Genomic DNA, 19,595 nt, shown 5'->3' on the forward strand with positions numbered 1-19,595 from the left:
CACACCAGTCTGCATTGTTGGACCCTCTGTCTGACACGTTTGTTCTCATTAGCATTTAAAAGTCTGAATAGACTCTTTTTTTTCTTTAAATCTATCTTCACTGGACAGTTTATCTCAGATTTATTAACATGTAATTCTAAAATAACTCACACACTTTACTTATCGCCGTGCAGAAGTAAAGTGATGAACTAAAACATGAAATTTGAAGGAATTAAATAAAAAATTTGGTTAAATAGCAAAAAAAGGTAAAAAAAAACAAGCTTCATTTAAAATGTAAAAACCTGTTTTAATTTTTTTATGAAGCTCTTTCCAACATTGATAAAGGATTGAATTAACCTTCACATAATCCCTTTTTTCTGAACCACTGAATAGACGTCTTCACGGTAAAACGGGACTGTCAGCAGTAGAAAAGTCTCCATCTGTAGTTGAATTAAAGAACCTGACATGCTGAGCACAGACTGTGTAAAATAAGAACTTCATTCTGCAGTGAAATCCAAATGACTGCAGCGTTGGTTCATGTAGGAGCCACAGAAAACAACCAATACCATGCAGATGGGCAAAAATCCTTTTACAGGCCAGTTTACATTTCTATACATTCACTTGATGCTTTCTATTCACCATGTGAGCCGTTTAGGAGCATGTGTTGGTGAGAAGGTTAACATGGCTGATGAGCAGTCACCTCAGTGCATCATCTAATGTTTTGAACTGTTTCCACTTCAACTCTGCTTCAAGGACATTCTTCTACTGTGATTTGGTCTTTAGGACCTACGTTGCACTAAACATCCGTCCCACTCAGCTGAAAGTTTAGGTTTTTGAGCAGATTGCAAACCTAATAATACCCTAAAGTCAAAGTGTCTGTAGACGTACAGACTTTGAAATGGTAAGATCGGGAAGTCTCTAACCATTTTTTGGTCACCTGGGGATGATGACCAGGTAGGTCTACGTGATTTTTAGAAGAACTGGCAAACATAGACTTTTGGATTTCCTTGGTAACAGAGGTTTTGGTTAACCACGCCCACATTCCTGTGTTAATATCGTATGTTATCAATTCATCATTAGCCACAGGGAAACGCCACGCTCGGCAAGCGAACGCCGTTCAAAACCACCTTCCAATCCTAATTGGAATTCCAGCATTTTTTCCACAGCAGCTTTCCAATGATGGTCGGGACGTTGGGACGCTCTACATCGTAATCTCTGGGACAACTTTAAGGAGGACTTTGTAGATGGTACTAAAGGGCTTTTTTGGGGAGAAATTTGAAGATGGCGACCTTTTCCCGATGTCAAAGGTCAACTAAACTTGGGTTGTGGTTGTAGACGTAAGCTGGTGGCGTGTATGAAATTCTCTGCATATTGAGGGAAAATCGCCAAATTTCACAGTTTGTCACCAAGCTGTAGGTCCAGGAGTCATCCCATAATCCAGGGGTCGGGAACCTTTTTGGCCAAGAGAGCCATAAACGCCACATATTTTGAAATGTAATTTCAAAATAGCCATACAATAATGTTGTGTCTCTTTCCCACACTGAGGCACGGAGACTTAACCTCTTTTAGGGTTCTCTATTCTGGTTACTGCAGACCACAACAAACGCCGTACGATTAATTCAGCAACTCCTTAATCTCTCCAGCGAGATGAAAGCGCTTCTCCCAACTTTATATTCCCCTGCTCCCGCTCCAGCCCTCCCATTTCCCTTATTCGGCCCATAGCTGAACCCCATTGGTCCAAATTACCTAACAACAGGCTGAGTGACAGAACTGAGGGCCAATCAGATCTCTGCTTGATGCGTTTAATGAACTCCAGAACTTTTAACGCGACCCAGCCACCCAGTCCAAGTCAACATTTTTAAAGTACAATAAGTCTATTGATTCTTTTTAATAACATTGTTATGCTGTTGCTAATAAATGATGAGTATTTTTCGTGGTGGTTCTGCTGATGGTCTAGTCTGGTTGATACGTGGTGAGTTTCTGCTTCATGCAGGCGTTGAGACTTTAAACGTGATCTTAGGTCTGAATGTTCTTTAGATGTGACAAAGACTGCTCACATGCAGACGGGGAGCCAAACACACACTCACACGCTGCAGTGAGTGACGGGTAGCGGGTTTTACGTTATTACAATCCCTGCGCGATTCACCTGCTGCCAGTCCCCACAACCCCCTCACCCCCACCCTCTGCTTTCTTCCTCGCACATCCCATCCCCGCATCTACGCCCTCTTTCTCAGAGACGGGAGCGCACAGTTTTAGGCACGTCAATTCACAGGTTTCCGGCTGGTACAAACTCTGTGAAATAATAGATAATAGTAACTGATAGCGCTGGCGCAGATTTTGTTCTCCAAGCACCGCTACTACTGTGCGCCTCTGGCATCGCATCGCGCCAGACAAGGTCTGGTCTAATGAAAAAAAAAAAGTATAATTAAAGATTTCTCTGCGAGCCACCTGTGACCATCAAAAGAGCCATATATGGCTCGCGAGCCATAGGTTCCCGACCCCTGCCATAATCATTTTCAACATTTCCCTTAAATATCCCTGACATTTTTTGAAATATGGCGTTTAGCGTCGTTTGTGCTCTGAAGCTCCACAAACGCCACTTCCAATCGACAGACTCATCTTCGGGAACATCCCACCTCAAGAACCAGCAGATGAACGGCACAGACACGAAAATAACTTTAATAAAACTCCTATGAAAACAATAAAGCCAGCAAAACAACAAAAGCCTTTCCGTTTGACTAAATCCAGTGTCTGGGGGTTGGAAAGGGCTGCCGGTGAGAGAATCCTCCCCCCGAAAAGCCGCTCCAGGACCATCGTGACGATGGATCAGATAGTGGGGTATTGCACAGAATCAAACACAGATGCAGGACGCCGGCACAGCGCTGGAGGAAGCAGCTTCGCATCTCGTGTACACTTTTGCCACAGATAAAGAGATACTGCCCGCAGGCCCCGCCCACATCTGCTGATATAAAACAGGTCCTCTGAATATCCAGGACATACACACACATTCAGTTTGGAAACAGATGGTTTACACACAATCTGAAAAGGAGATCTGGATTGAACATTTGCTCCTAAAAGCTTAAACGGCTTGGCTGCAGTGAGTTCTTCCAAAGGGCCGTTTGGAGAAGCTGAAGAGAGAACGGGTAGTGACAACGACGCTTTGGATTTCAGAGTCTTAAAAAATGATATTAAAAAAAAACCTTTAGATTATTAAAAGACTTTATAAGTTACTGCATGAAAACATTCCAGTGTTCAACAGGTCCACGTGAACTTTGATCCAAACGGTGGACCCAAAGGCTCAGGGCGTCTTCTCTCATTGGTCCCCCCCAAGCAGTCTCTGTCACATGATCAATTCTGTCATTGCAAACAAAAACAACAATAAACAAACCTCAGAAATGGTGCCACCTTGTGACATTTTGGAGGTTCACATGAGGACAGAGGGAGAGGGTGTAGCTGTGCACAAAGTCTCATGACTGTCCCATCAGTGGACCGTATCGCTCAGAACAGCCAAGCATGGACCAACCGGTGGATCTCAGGCTTGCTTTAGTGAAGTGTTGCGATAGCCCGCTCTGTGTGCTTGGTGAAGGCGCAGGGCCTCAGTTCCCTTCTTTAGCGGCTGTTGTGGCTGACCAAACGTGCAAAGCCAGCACAAGCAGCGCCTCCACAGAGAGGCCTGTTGGCCTGGACGCTCAACAGCAGCCAGACTGCAACAAAGCGGGCGGCAAGGACAATCTGCATTGAACAGCAAAATCAATTCCAAACTACAGCTCCATTCCCTTCTTTGTGCAGGGCATCCATTACCCCGTCTTCTCGGCAGATCCTGGGATTTCCACATATTCCCTCAAAGTGTCTCTTGGGAGCCCGCATTCACGGCTCCTTTGGGCTCCTAGGAGCGGTTGTCCTTGGCGACGTTGTGGGCCATCCAGTTCACCTTGGTCGTCCAGCTCTCCCTCAAGGCTTCATCAAACTTTTGGCGGAACTGCTTGAGGGCCTCTTCATCAGACTTCCCCAAGGCCAGTGAGTCCTGGAGGGAGGGGGGGGCAAAGAGGGTTAGAAGGGGCCACAAGTCAGCGTCTACTCCAAGAGATGGTATGTCTGCTCATCCAGTCATCGTTAGCACCAGTGCAACAGGAAATGGAAATACGGCATTCCCTTGTCTATGGCGGGTTATGGTCTAAAGGAGTTCTCACAGTTTTTGTACCTGAGGGACAAATTAAGAACTCGACATTAGACTGGGGGCCAGTTTTGGTGAAAAAGTGGATGGATAAGGAGAAAAAGTAGTTTTTACCAACTTTAATGACCAAGTGTCATTTGTCCAGTTAACCAGGCCCTCCAGATGTTTGTCCAGAGGTTGCTGCTCAGATCTTCTACTCGTCTCTATTTGTATCTTTTGCTCTGGACAAACAATGTCAGCTCCTTTCAGCATCCATTCTTTTACAAACTCCCCGTCACTGAAGGGCTTGCTTTGCTGGAGCGTTTCCAAAGCTACAACGTAGCTACTAGCTTCAGTCACAGCTTCACTGGATTTAGACATTTTAGTGAACATTATCTGCTGTGCAGCACAGCCTGGTTGTAGTTGATGGAGCTTATTGCTGCGCTCCTCACCGGTAAATTTGTCATAGATTTATGATTTGTATCATATTGATGATTTATATTGATTTCTTTAAGCGATGCATTTACCTGCTTGTAAATCAGACACAGGACTTTATCCATGAGGTACGACACAGCAAGCATTTGACCACCTAGCTAGAAAACGCCTTTTCTCCTCACCAACACAACCTTTTCCTCAAAGGAACATGATCTGGATCTCTTTTATTGAGGGCCACAAAAAATCTTCCCGCGGGTCGCCATCGGCCCCCAGGCTGCACTTTGAGAACCTCTGGTCTAAACGAATAACTGATGAAATCTGTAAAGTAGGATTCTAGATGTTTTAGGCTGTAAAACTTCTAATTTTCTACAATTTCTCTGACAGATAATGAACATTTTAACTCGTTTCTATGTTTAAACTCTCAAACCTCCATAGAAGAGAAGCCCAGGAATGAAAACAAAGATCTGATCGTCAATGTGGCAAACTGAGAATACTCTGTAGAGGCACAGAGGAGCCGGGGTGACAAGGTCGCCAGCCAATCAGGACGCAGAAAAAGCAAACCAAAAAAAGCATGCCAAATCTGTGAGAGCCGAACAGTGATGGAGCGGCGTACTTCACGCTTCATTTGAATGGATGTCTGCAGGATTTCAAGGTTTAAACTTGATGGTTTCCTCCAAACATAAACATTTACTCGGATGAACAAGAACTTTTCGGATCCCTGTTCTTATAAATAAATGGGAGAAACTGCTGCAAAGGGTCCCTCGCCGTATTACTGATCACCCTTCCCGATCTCTGGGAGTTTCTTTAGTACGATTTTTATTTCTCATTTTAACAGCCCACTGTGTTCTGCATCCTGATTGGCTGCGGAGCAGAGATGTCAGCCTCCAGGGCCTCAACGTCTGGTGTCCGGCTGGTTTTTCCCAAAGCCGGCCCCACCTGGTTCAGGTGCATGGAGCCAATGAGAAGCTACAATGGCAGGCGGAGTCTGACTCCTGTCAACCTCCTCTGTGTCGTGTCTCCTGTACAGAACGCGGTCAGTTTGCCCAAACTGTATCAATCTATCATTTCATTTTATTATAAAATACTGAAAATTTTTTCTGTGAAGGGTTGAACTTTGGGAGTTTAAACAAGAAAGAAAAGCGAGTGAAAATGTTCATGTCTGTCTGAGTAAAGTTTTACGTGGAAGTGTTTCAAACGTCTAAAGTTGTAGGTTGTGGATTTCCCGTACGGCGGGTTATTTTTAGAGCATCACCCCGCGATAAGCGAGGGAACACTGTACTGCAGCGATGAAGGGCTGCTCTGCTGCTGCTGGGAGCCTCAGACTCTCTGAGGCTGAAGTAAACAGCGCTCAGGCTCAGACAGGTCGTGTGCTCTAGACCAGCCTTTTGGCTGAGCTGCTTCTATGGAAACAGGGTGTTTTCCTGGAGTATAGAGAAACAATGACGTCAATCCAGCGCACAGCCAGCAAAACCACAACTGCTGGTGCACTAGTTCAAAAAAAAGTGTCACTCCCAAACAAAAGCTTGAGACTCAACGCCGTGTTCTTATGACTACAGTTCTGGGTAAAGTTACAGAACCCAACCAAAAACATTTTGGTTTGTGCAGCGTTAGGAGCGTCACTCCTGTGGTGAAGAGCAGGCCTAACATGAGGCTCAGCACTGTGGGGAGCAGGAAAGACCTGCATCTTTGTCAGAAATGGTAAAAGCCGACAAAGGCTGAACTCTGCATCACCTGTGGAGGCAGAAACACAGAGCAGTTCTGTTTGCAAGGATTCCTTTTAGGTTTCCATTTCTTTAAACACTAGACATTGATTAGGCATTTCATTTAAAACAAGCAGACAAGGGACACTTGCATGAAAAATACAGACAAATGACAACCCTATACTGACAATGAAATAAAGATCAATAAAGATGATGCTCTGCCAACGACTTCTACTGTCTGCAAATAGAAACATGCATTTGTTTCTAGGTCAGACTTTTCTGTGCTACTTTTTCGAGTTTGTGTTGAATAATGGAAGCATCCTGAGATTATAAAACAGCAGATGAAAGGGAGAAAATTTGCACTAGAAGAAAAGCTCAAACTAACGAATGACAGTGATAAAGAAAACAGAGTTTTTCTCTTGGCTAAACTTGTAACAAACCTTTAGGTATTGGATGTCTTTGACTGAGGTGAGTTCAGGTAAGCCAGCAGTCAGCATGAGGGCAAACAGTGTGATGAAGAGGTTGCCATTCTTCCTCAGGACCAGATAAGCCTCTTCACAGTATTGCCGGAAACTAGAAGAAGCAAAAGAGTGGAGAAGGGTGCGCCTTAGAGTCGTCATAAACCACTTGGAGTAAACCCACTCTTCCTCAGCTTTCATTTTGAAAAGTCCTCATCAGCGTCGGCGTGCATAATGTGACCTGGATGTATCTGTCAAGCTAAACCTAAAGAAGCATTAGATTGGTTAATGCAGAGTATCCGTCGTTGTTTCATTTCTGTTGATGTGGAGGCTCATCAACATGAACTTTATCTGCAGAAAGCAAAGGAAGTCAGTGCGGTTCAGGAGTCTGGTTGGAAGTTTCTTTTTTACTTCTTGTTTCTGTGAGACTACGACCAATCAGTTACCCTCAATGTGAGAAAACACTTTCAGTTGGAGATCAACCTTCTAGATACACGCAGCTTCACATTACAGGAAACATCTCTGAAGTAGATGATTTAACGGTTGACACGTCATTAAACTTGTTTTTCTGATCATATCTGTTTGGATGTGAGCGGGTTTGAGAACAAAGCCATTGACTGTATATGAGAACTGGACTGAGTGACCCCTCCCCCCTCACAATAAGCGTTATTGCTCTGATGCATTTTCTTACATCTTCTTGATAACGTTTCTCCTGTAGCACAAGTTATTCGTTATGAATGGACCAATCAGATGCCTCAGTAAAAGTTCGTGGTCTCATGTCAAACATTTGAAACATTTGATTGACAGATTTTGTGTAACCCGGCGTCAAGTGACAGGGGTGTGGCCTTCCTACAAGCTCACTCCTGATAGGCGAGAGGGATTTCCAATAAAAACAACGAGTCAGGCCAACTTGGACCAATCACTGCTGGCTGACGTCGTCTGGCTCCACCATGGCGATGTCTGTGTCGCAGAAAATTGGCGATTGAATTAACTTCCTTTGGTCGGAGCAGGAAGTAAAGCCTCTTCTGTGGTTGACGTCACGCTCTTCACACGCCTCACATTCTTCATGGCGTGTAGGTGTAAATGCTTCACTTTGGTGTAATTCTTCACTGTAGCGAAGCTTCTTACCCACTGAACAGAAGCAGAGCTGCATCGCCTGCACTGGTCGTCATGAGCAACACTCTATAATCTAGGTCTCCAAAGACACTGAGGATGAGCCGACAGCAACAGTGACATTAAACACCAGCATCCATCCAGTCAATCTGAACCCCTGCAGCATTTCTGTTCAGTGAACAGCCTCGGTCCTCGTCCTCTCCACTTCTGCCACCAATCCAGAGGCTTTCCAGCACAGTGAGGCCAAACACAGGTGCAGGAGACAAAGCGGCAGCGTGACAGTGGCTCCTGAAACCCACCCACCACGGACACACTCTGGACCCCCGGGGCTCGTTATTGCTCTAGTGAACCAGAGGCTACAACAACAGCAAGGAGGACGTTTGAGATAAGCAGAAATGTCTTCATGAATGCAGGCTTCCATACACATCTGACACCACTAACAACATCTAACTGTTGGAAACCTGTTGTCAAGAACCAGCAGCAAATAATCTTAGATTTTTGCTTCATTCCTCAAACAGCACAGAACTGCTTTTCCCATCTTTCATTGTGGTTAATTTGTCTTTTTTGTGGAAGGTCAAACCGCCGTTTGGAGCATTTCTGCTTTCACTAGCGTTTGTGGCACCCACGCCCTGGTACAGACCACGAGCTGTGAAACAGGAGCACGTTTAAAGTCCCGCTCTCATCAGCTTTGATCTACTGGAAAAGTGTTAACAGTGGTCTTTAAATTTGATGACGTCGCTTTTAGACTAAATCCAAAAACCTCTATTGTTTTCGAGAACGTTTGTGCAGCAGGAGGTTATCAGAAATTCACCTCTGAGTTGTGGGCGGGGTCGTTGGGGTGATGGTAAGCCTCCACTCATGTCCCATCATCCCTTTGTTTACACTCTCTCCCGCTAGCTTACAGCCCCTCACACCCCCAAGCTGACATGAGCGCTGCAACAAAAATGGTGATCAACATCAGATCCATCCGTCCGTCCATCCAGTTCTGATCCAGATTCCAGCTCAGACCAGGAAAATAAAGACCTTCATGGATCTGTTGGTCTGACAGAAAGGGGCGGAGCAGAGAGACTGTGGCCACGCCCATTTCCTTTCTGCGTCATAAAACAGAGCTTTTTCAAATGGCATTTCTCATCTGCTCCTGATTCATCTTGATTTGAATAAAGAAATACTCAGAAACCATTTTCATCTGAAACTCTTTATAAATGTCCTCAAACATGAGAAAATGCTACATGTTGAAAAGAGCATTTTCCTTGGAGTGGGTCTTTAACAGAAAACCCCTTACTGCTTTAAGGGACTTGATTTAACAAGCACTGCTAGCCAGTGACCGCACTTGGTCAACACCAGCTCTTCTGCTAATATCTTTGATTGGAAAGCAATTTTATCCACTACAAAAAGTATCCAGCACTAAGAAACCAGCCAGTTATTTCAGTGTTTCAACTCCATACAACAGCTGAACGTCACAGGCAAAACCACAACAAACGCACTAGAGACGTTATCCTGGATGACATGAGCCGTGCAAACCTGACAGTTGTTTACTCTCCTGTGCTGCAGCTCATGCAATGAGGCCATGAGGCTGAAAGTGTCACACGGGTAATTCCACTGTCACTAAATGACTGTCCTGCTGATTGCAAACGCACAACTGGCACTCGATGCTCTGGCTGTGGTACTTTACAAAACCGTTGCATGCCACACTGCAGACAAAAACAACAACATTACAGTCGCACTACAAAACATGTGTTCTATGCACAGGAATGAATCAAATAACAACAACACCTTAACAATTCTATCAGGAAATTCTGAACTTCTCATGCTCAATTTCTTCTGGTTGTAAATGTTTTGTTTTTGCGTGTTCATTGTTTTGTTTGTACTGGAACAAAAAAACAGAAAAAAACGCTGAAGTTGACAAAAATACACACAACTCCAATATGAACTGGACTTTTGTCAAATGGGAAGAAACGGTTGCTTTTTCTGCCACAGTCTGGGTTGATACTCGATTGGTTGCAGGGTGTCCATTGAACAGTGATAGTGGACTCCTATAGAAGAAGTTCTGGTCACATTTCCCGATTGTGCCATAATATTCATCCACCGGCCTAAACACCAGTTGGTTACGAAACAACAGAAACTTGGTGGACAGACAGGATTATTATGAAACAGTAGAAAAGGCCTCTGTCCGTCAAATGTCTCTATGATGGACATGACTGTGTCTCCATCTCAACGGGGATGTTGTGTTTGATTTATGCCGTTTGTTGGTGGTGTTACTGTCTTGCTCACCCCAAGGCTTGATACAGGGCAAATTTAAATGTTAAAAATAATATTTAATATTAGTATGATAATGCCCTTTAAGGTGTCCATTATCAGAATTTACTGGACTTTGCGTTAAACGGTTCACGCCTCTTCATCCTCCATTCATTTCATTTCTTTAACAGGTCCAGGTAATCTGCATTTGAGGATTTGATACAAAAGTTTGTAGAAAAACAAGGAGAATCTCAGGCCTGCTAACACCAACGGTCGTAATGGGTCCACTGTGGCAAAGCGTTCTGAGATTTACAGCCCACAGCACCGAAGCGGCCCAGCAGAGTGCATAAGGAACCCGAATCAGCTTCCAAACTAATTCCAGTGGATGTGCTAACAGATGCAACAGTGTCTGCTCACACTTTCTGAATGAACCACTCATCTAAATGCAAAGGGAGGCTGTGGTAGGAAACCCAGGAGGACGCTACTGTTGACACAAAGGGATAAGAAAGAAGACTTGGAGATTTATGTGAGAAAACCACAAGCGTTCTTGTAGAACTGATGGACAGATGAGACAACAGCACAGAAAAAAGAGGCCTTCAAGGAAAGGATCACAGATCTAAGTGTCAAAAAGGTCAGAGGATGCTTTGGGTTGCTTTACTGCATCTGTTACCGGATGCCTGGACAGTGGATCACCAAAGAATTAAGAAACTCCGTCATGGACAGGAAGTGATGGATTCTAGTTCCTTTTCCAACGCCAATGCTACCAAAAATATGAAGTGAGGTGGACTTCTCTTTGAGGTTTTTTGTCAGGTTAGACTTTTTGTTTTTGGGTTGTTGGCCAAGAACTACACAAAAAAAACTTGACATATTTTGGAATGATTTTTTTCTCCATCTGCTTGCCCCCCCAATCAAGGACCAAGTCATAGCAGCATTTACAAATCGGCTTCATGTTTCTTAAGACAGATGCTTCAGTGTTTTTGTGTTCAGTCTGCTCCCCGACCTCGACCCGTCACGGCAGATGGATGACGGCACAGAGCAACATTCTGCAGAAACTTTCTGTCTATATTAGGGAGATGGAATTATATTTAGGTCTTATACATGAATTCAAAATGTAACAAAAAAAATCATAATGTTTTGTTTGTTCTTTTACATCAAGAGCACCTCACACATCTTTTTGGAATTTACACACTTGGCTTGTTCAAACAAAAAGTTGGCAGAATGTTTGTCTTTTGAAATAAAACAGTCATTTAGTTTGGCTTGTACTTGTGGCTGCTGATGCTGCACAGAAACAGATTCCTTTGTCATCTCAATGTTGTCCCTTATGTAATGTTGCTGTTCAACAACTGATATTTGTACTGCACTGCACATTGGGGAACCCTAACAATCCCCAACAAAAGCATGGCACAGCCCAGAGGAGCCACAACAACATCAGCGAATCAGCTCACCTGCACCTAACGGACAGTGGTCCCTCCTTAGAAGACAAAGTCACATTCTAGACTGAGAGGGTTTGAAAGAGGAGTCAAGGATCATCTCAGTCTCACATGTGCGATCCTGTTTTGATGCATTTGTCCAACAATTCTCACCTGCCACACAAAAACAAGACCCACCCATGAGTGCCACAACCGCTAAACCACACTAAACCTTTAAACCCACCAAGTAACAGGATAGCATCAGACTGTTCTGGTAAGTACTGGATCCTTAGCCTGTGCACCTGTTCACGTGACATCTGGTCCTGTCCTTTCTGCCTCTGAAGCAGTCAGCGCACAAATAACCGGAATCCCTCATCAGCAGGTGGAACTAAATAGGCTACTCAGAGGAGCAGGAAAACATCTTCTAGAAGAGTCTCTAAAGTCAAGTGGCTCTGCAGAACTGAATCCTGGGATGACACCATCCAGGAGACAGAAATCTGAAAAACTTTGTTGCGTCTAGTTCGTCTTCCAGTGCAACAGTCTCTACTGCCACCTGGTGGCGAGGGGGTGTACTGCATCAATACAGATGAGAGAAAAAAGGTGAAATGATTCAAAGGCTGCAGTCAAAACTGATTTAGGGAAATTAGACAATCAGAGGGTAGTTTGTATGGGCGTCCTATGTGGGTTCTACAATAACGTATCACCTGCATGGCACGCAGCATTCAAACCACGTCAGGAAGCAGCCAGTAGTTGCACCTGAACAATGAGGGTGGCCTTAGGACACTGTACCACAGCACCACTTGTACATCACAATATCCTTACAAATACTTCACGAAACACCCATCTCACACACACACAACAATGGTACGTTCCATTTTCATGACATCTCTAAAAGTGGCTGCACGAGTCTCAAGGGAACTGCAGCACCTGTACGGGTACATCTGACCCCCACATGCACCCGTACGGGTACATGTGACCCCCACATGCACCCGTACAGGAGATACAGGTTTTTGGGTTGTCCGCAGCCCCAGTGAGTCCTGGAACCTGTCATCCTCCGATCAGTGGTCAACCGCTTCACCTCCGCCCCATTACCGGCTCACACCACAGAAATGAAATAAAGTCAAATACAAAAACTATAAAACTATATAGTGCGGCACCTTTATCAGACTGTCACTTTACTTAGCAGAGGCTGAAGATGCTGAAGCACAGTGGTACATACCTGCCAAACTTTTCAGTGTATCCGGTCTTGCCCTGCTGAATGACGTGGATGAAGTCGTGCGTGAGGATAAATGGCACTCGCTCCCTCTTGATTCCAAACTTGGACTTGAAATTTCCCAGAATGTGACCAAAGTCAATGTGGAAGAGCTAAAAGCAAAGACGGAAGCACAAGCGGTGAGCTTTACAAGAAGGGGAACATCTAGCCGGAGAGCAGACGACCAGTACTTAAAGACTTGCTGAACCTGTCCGGTGCTGCGGACCATGATGTTGTCACTGTGGCGGTCTCCGATGCCCAGGACGTAGGTGGCTACACAGTAGCCTGCACACGACAGAGTGAACTCCTCGATGGCTCGCTCCAGAGCATCTCTGTTTTGGCACGACAGACACAACGGAATATTGTAAACGTGGCAGATGCTCAATGCAAACCAACAGGAAGGAGGATCATCTTACCCAGAATTCCTCTCTTTGAGCCAGTTAAGCAGGGCGTCCTTGTTGAATGCTGCAGCTGCTGCGACATTGCTGCTGGTCAGCTGAATGTTTGCAATTGTGTCTGCTGACGAGACCACCTCTATCAACCCAGCCCGATCGCCTGTTGCTAGGCAACCATACGGCACAATTCTGTAAGAAAAAAGCTTTGATTCAAGATTTAAGGGATACATCATTCGGTCCATTTCATCATTAAACATGAGGAAGCCATAATAATAACAATCAGAAATCCTTTTCCAGTGAAAATATTTTCCTTGTAGGACAAATGTATCTGGGGCAGACGGTTTAACTGTTTAGATTACTATTCAAACTTTTTCATTTATGACGCATTAAAGTGGATTCAGCAGTGAGACAACATGTTAAGGCGGCAAATCAGGATCAGCTGAATGAAAAGCAATACTGTAATTTGAAAAACAGAAAAAACCATCACCATCCATCACCAAATGTCAATCATGTCCCGCTGGCCAATGGGCTCAAGCCCCAACACATCACATTCAGGTCAGTAGTGAAAGCCAAAAGTCTAAAGTGAAAGTGTAAATGGAGGACTGGAAGCGAAGAGGGAGAGAAATGAAAAACAGAACCGTTTTTTTTTCTTCAAATTTTCCTCCAAATATACAATCTTGTTTTTCTCTCACATGAAGCTGATCCTGATTTGACTCCATAAAAATAGGCCTTAAAGAAGTTTTGGTTTTTAGTCCACAGTACATCTGCATTTCATGTCAACAGATATTCTTCACATGTTCTAACAGTTGTCTTTAAAATACAAGCATGGATGAATCTGGATAAATTGTTCTGTCGGTCACATCAGAAAAGAAGAACACGTTTCAAAGACAGAGCTACGTTTTTTCTTCTGCTTGTTCCAGAACACAAAGGTTCTACCATAGCATGTCACATAACAACCTTCATGGCTCTCCCATAAATGGGATGTTTCCCAAACTGCACTGGGGTTTCATGTGAGGATGGATGGCTTTTGTAAATTACTGGCTCTTCTTAAAAACTGCTACACTTAGACACAGCTAGATGGCGCTGTTGACTCGTTTAAGGGAAATGCTCCATGGTGACCCATTTTTAATGCTCGGCTGTTTGAGCAGGATCAGCTTCTGCTCAGGTGCAAACACACCGACTGAAGTATCAGCCACTAAACAGGTGATCCTTAGTAATAGGCAACTACAGGCATCCACCAGGGTAAAAGGTGTGGCTGTAATATTTCAGCATCTCGGTTTATTTTTAATCGCCAAGCAACAAGTCAACATGATGCAGACATATGGCAGCGATATGGAGCTGTTCTAGGCCTCAACCATGAGCTGTAATAGAGAGTGAACTACATTTATCTACAACAGCTTTCATCTGTCAGCTTCACTAAGAAAAACATTTCACTAAACTAAAAAAGGAGGTAAAGAAATGGCACGGTCCAAACAACATATGTCATGCTAACATGTTGACATTTGATTCTGATAAATAAAGTTTTAGAAATGGTTGTTTATTTTCCCCCAAATTCAAAAATTAACACATGTAGGTGGTGATTTTTGACTGTAAGATGACTTTGATTTGTTAAATGCAGAATGCAGCAGTGGGTCTTCTTTGTCTAACTTGATGCAAACTCCAACTTAAGGAGAAAACCTTCTACTGAACTTATGAAGTGAAACATGAGAGCAGATGAGAAAGGTACTAAAATGCTCCCACATTCCTCTGTACTCTGCTCTGAATACATGGGACTATGCTGAAGATTGTCCTTAAATTCAACTCTGAGGAAAACCGTGGCTCTCTGTCAGGCTTCAGGGAGAAAGAGGGTTTTGTCTTAAGAAAGTGTGGATTTGATTAACTGATACTCGGCTACAGACACTGAATGTGTGTTTGGGTAACTGGAGTGTAAAAAGGCTGGGGTTGTCGCCAGCATGGGGTAATTAAGTGTGCCTCCTGCTTTGCCACCCCATCCCACCAGGTCCGTCTTCCCCGCTGAGAGCAGGAACAAACACGCCTGACAAAGTCCATCCTTATTAAACATGCGTGTGAACAGAAAAGCTCACCTGAGGTCCAGGTTGGCCTCCTTCCACAGAAGATCCATCAACCTCAGAATCTGCAAGGTCAGCATGTCTTGTCTCAGATCTAGAAAATGAAACGAAACTGAGTAGTAAATATTTGTACTTCCAAACATGCACCTGTGTGGGGGTTGCCCCGTAAGGGACACGCACTTATGGATGATGCTGTTGTAGTGTCCTTATGCCAAGCTCTAGTTGTCAGTAAGGAGTGCGTACTGCTTCATCACTGACCGCATGCGAATGCTGCATGCACAGGATGTGCACGAGATAAGTAAGTGCATGTAGAACGTCCACACAAAGTACACTCTACTTTCCAACAGCCACACTTAACTGAACAACACACCTGCGTCTCACCTCCCTCACCCCTACTTAAACTTGTTCACTACGACCTGTGCCCTTAGCATGACCGTAGGGAAAACACATGCTGATATTTTCACCTTCCGGGCTCACAGAAGGGTCTACAACTTTGATATTTTCTGCGTACAGGTACAGGGTTGCCCATTTCTCACCCACAGACAGTTCCCAAGCCTCCCTCCTCCCCGTTCCTACCATCTCCGTTTTTGAAGATGATTCCCAGAGTGTCGCTGCTCATCAGCTTGTTGTTGTAAACAATCCAAAGGGGCTTCATCTTGGAGTCCATGTAGCGGCACTTTTCCACGCTGCAGAGAGGATGACGAGAGGAGACGTTATCTTTGATCTGCTACTTGGACCCATCTGCTTCCTGTCAGAGCAGCCACTCTCCTGAGAGAAACGGCGTCGTCTTACTTGATGTCTGACAGCAGGACGTTGGGGTTCAGGGGGGAGTGCAGGTCCGACAGAGCCTCCGAGTAGCCACTCTGTTTTAGACATGTGATCATGGCTTCCTTGGTCAGCATGGCCTCCTTGGTTTTGCTACGAGTGTTCTTAATTGTTCCCAGCTTAATGAGCTCATTGACGGACTTTAGTTTACTCAAAGCCTCCACCTGGTAAGAAGAAAGACCGTGAAGCCCAACCATAGTGATTCAACAAAAAAGCGCTTTCCTTTGAGGGAATCTGGGACGTAAAGCAGACAAAGCAAATGCCTTTCAAAACAGGAAAGTGGTCAGATAAATGTTGAGGAAGTGTCAGGAAGAGTGAGTGCATGGCAGAGGGCAAATGTTAGAGGGCAGGAAGGGTCAAACGGCTGTCACATTGATGAGCCATAAAACCACGTCTGCCTCACAGATAACGCCTTTACTCAGCAAATATCAGCTTCTGAACGTTTACATACATTTACTTGTAAATGAACTTCTTTGATATTGGATGAAAAGAAAGGAGGCAAATAATTTATAACTAATAACTTTTACAACAGACTTTCTCTGTCAAAAACTTACGAAGAAGCAGTCAGATGTGTTATAGAAACACGTGTGACTTACCTGTTTCTTTAGAACCTCAATATGAGGAATGCTGCCTCTACAATATGCTTCTAGGATGAGGGCAAACTGGATGGAGACTGCAGGCATGTGGATCTCTGACCTTTAGGGGGCAGCAAAGAGTTGGGTATGAGGGTGGGAAACCCCAGACTTGGTGCTTTGTTTTTTCCCTAACTTTCAACTCGATTGGTGATGGTTCCAGACTTACACACCTTAAGTGCCAAAAGAGAAAATGTCCTATTTTGCGATTCTTTTGGGCGCGTTCAAGCAGGAAATGGGTGAGGGCGCAGTCGTAGTAGGGCTCATAACGCAACACTTGCACCAACTGCAGCAGGTACTGCAACAGTTCCTCATCACTGTTGTGGGAAGAAAGGAAATAGAGGGAACAACATATGAGCAGCGATTGCAAAAGGCTGTTTTCTAGAAATAACTTCCTAACGACATCTACAGCAGGCAGTTAGGTTGGCGGCTGGAAAAGAGTCAATAGCTCTACTTGCTTCCTGTCAAAAATGGCTTGACAGAGTTTTACTGCGGGCACAGACTTTGAGCAGATAAGAAAATAATGTAATGTAAAAAACTAAATGTGGGTATTTGGCAATGCAAATGTAGACAAATGTCTTCACCTCATATCCCGGAGGCAGCTGACGGCATATTCTCTGACATACTGATCAGGGTAGTTGAAGTCGAGAAGCTCCAGAGCATCTCTGGGACTCAGCTTGGGCCAGATCTGAAGAAGTGCCTGCAGCTGAGACAAGAAAAAGGCAGAGAACTTCAGGCGGCTGACGTCCTTCAATCACTCAGTAATTAAACACTTGGATGGGGTTGACGGGATCAGCCTAAATTCATCTGGTAAAAACCATGGTAACGGCTATACTAATACATCTTATTTGTACTCATGTGGCCCTGAAGGTGCTTCAAATCAGTCTCTTTATTGCAGTTTGCAAGTCTTTGTTCAGCTGTTCCATCTTTTTGCTGCCATGAAGCTTGCAGCAGACTACAAGCATCTCTATTGAAAGTAATTTTTTACTCGAGCTCTGAAATGTACACTAGCTAAGCTGGATAGGTGTGGTTGAAGTATTTCAGTTGTTATCATCAGTCCAGAACTGCAAAACATAACTTTATTCTTTTACTCAGAAGCAACGTCTCCATCTTTTAAAGAAACACTTCCTTCCCTAACCCCTACATAGGGCGTTCGTCATTTTCAAGTGCTGTCTGAATCTACAATTCCAAAATCCAGTTCACTAGAAATTTCCCACAAGTCTCTGTGAAAAACCAGCGTGCATCGATGCTCACTAGATTGGCAAATATAGACCACAATGCATTGCGTCTGAACAATTTTTTTACCAAAAACAATATATTTAAATGTATTTTTTTAATAAACCATCAACATTTTCATCTTCAGAAGTTAATAAATAATCGTCGCTAAACCCTCATATTTATTCTATTTTAGCTTTGTGAAATCGATGACGTCATATCCGCCGTATCCGAATTGCTTTTAAAATCCAGGGCAGCAGAAAGTCCAGCACTATCTAGTTTTTTAGTAGTTAGGGTGGGAATTCGGACACAGCCTCTGTCTTCAACAACCATCCTGACAACGTCTGCATTTTATTTTTCAAACAAAGGTTAACCAAGCCCCCCCTCCTGACATGAAGCTAATCCATATTTGCCATTGAAAAGACGCTAGCAATGAACAGAATCGCTTTGTGCTCAATTCGCAAAATTTGCACCACTTCCACATTTCATATTAAGCCTTTCCAACTGGGGATGGTGGACATGCGCCACTTAACAGTAGAAAAAGAAGAAGAAGCCCCTCCCTGCTGGGTTACATATGCGTTCTTGAATGTGTGCACGTAAGCTTGGTGTTTCTTTTTTTTTTTAGCTTGTCCTGTCTAACAGCTAAACAAACAGATGGGAGCTGAAAGCCTTTTGTGTTGGACATATTTTACTTTTACAACAGGGGTTATGAATCTTCTGATACACCAGATGTATATTTAAATAAACCCCTTTTGTTATTTCAGCTAAACTTTATTCACATTAATTATATTTGTAAGGAGGAAAGAAGAGAGAGAGATGACAGATAAGGGGGGGGGGGGGGGGGTAGAGGGGTGATTATAGTAGCGAGGGTAAAGGTCCGTTCACACCGGGACGAATTTCGCCGTCGATTTTCGCCGACGTTTAACGCCTCGTGACTAAACAAAGGGCACCAATCAGAGTGTGCACACCGACGCGATAAAACGCCACGCGTCAAAGCGTCAAAAAAAAAAAAACGCCTCGGGTTCGTTTTTTTTTTTTGACGCCTCGCGTCGAAATCTATTCGACCAATGAGAATGGCGCTTTTGCACACGTGTCTGGAGCTTCTGAAGTTACAGTAAAACACCACTTGGGGGCGCTCAAACACAAAACTGCCTTGCTGAGCACACATACCAGCGAAGAAGATAGACGCCAAGTAGCGTCTACACAGCCGCGAAGAAATAATGACGGACATTCTAAAATATACCCGACCCAAGCACCAGTTGGAGCTACTGGTGCTTGAAATATTCATGTTTTCTTTGTATGATTCTGACAAGCGCGTAAATACTTGCTCTCTTCTTCTGAGTGAAAAGCGACTTTAAGAAGCGTAAAGTTGCGCAGCGCCACCTTGTGTAAAGGAGTATTTCTGTTTTACATTAAGCGCCATCTAATGTCAGGGAATGAAATTGCATGTTCGCTCGGCTCATCATCAGCGAAAATCGCCTGGGTGTGAACACAAAAAACGTGGCGAAAAACGCTGGCGAATAACGCCTGGCGAATATTCGTCCCGGTGTGTACGGGCCTTAAGATCATGAAGAAAGACAAAGATAGAGATAACACCTGTGCTCGAGTGAGTGTTTATGTTCGTCTGGGATGGATGATGGAATGTAAAAAGAGGGAGAGAACACAGCCGCCCCCCCACCAAGGCCCCGACCGCACTAGCAGCTGCAACCCCCGGACACCCGCACA

General features: G+C 44.2%; 1 protein-coding gene across 2 annotated transcripts in view; it reads right to left on the reverse strand.

Annotated features, from left to right (window-relative positions):
• Positions 1 to 2,635: 2,635 nt before the first annotated feature.
• The window catches only part of pik3cb (phosphatidylinositol-4,5-bisphosphate 3-kinase catalytic subunit beta), a 66,352-nt gene continuing 49,392 nt past the window's right edge, over positions 2,636 to 19,595 (reverse strand). Inside the window, exons 12-22 of one of the 2 annotated variants that reach the window (XM_023961333.1) lie at positions 17,240 to 17,361; positions 16,829 to 16,972; positions 16,620 to 16,719; positions 15,991 to 16,187; positions 15,775 to 15,884; positions 15,214 to 15,292; positions 13,151 to 13,318; positions 12,943 to 13,066; positions 12,702 to 12,847; positions 6,708 to 6,840; positions 2,636 to 4,003 (exon numbers count right to left, since the gene is read on the reverse strand). In XM_023961333.1, coding sequence (XP_023817101.1) covers positions 3,866 to 4,003; positions 6,708 to 6,840; positions 12,702 to 12,847; positions 12,943 to 13,066; positions 13,151 to 13,318; positions 15,214 to 15,292; positions 15,775 to 15,884; positions 15,991 to 16,187; positions 16,620 to 16,719; positions 16,829 to 16,972; positions 17,240 to 17,361 — 1,461 coding nt within the window. In that variant the 3' untranslated portion in view covers positions 2,636 to 3,865. The remainder of the gene's footprint in view (positions 4,004 to 6,707; positions 6,841 to 12,701; positions 12,848 to 12,942; positions 13,067 to 13,150; positions 13,319 to 15,213; positions 15,293 to 15,774; positions 15,885 to 15,990; positions 16,188 to 16,619; positions 16,720 to 16,828; positions 16,973 to 17,239; positions 17,362 to 19,595) is intronic. The other variant, XM_011483050.3, reaches the window with a different exon arrangement.

The sequence above is a fragment of the Oryzias latipes genome, chromosome 13 (genome assembly GCF_002234675.1).
Source record: "Oryzias latipes chromosome 13, ASM223467v1".
Lineage (NCBI taxonomy): Eukaryota > Metazoa > Chordata > Actinopteri > Beloniformes > Adrianichthyidae > Oryzias > Oryzias latipes.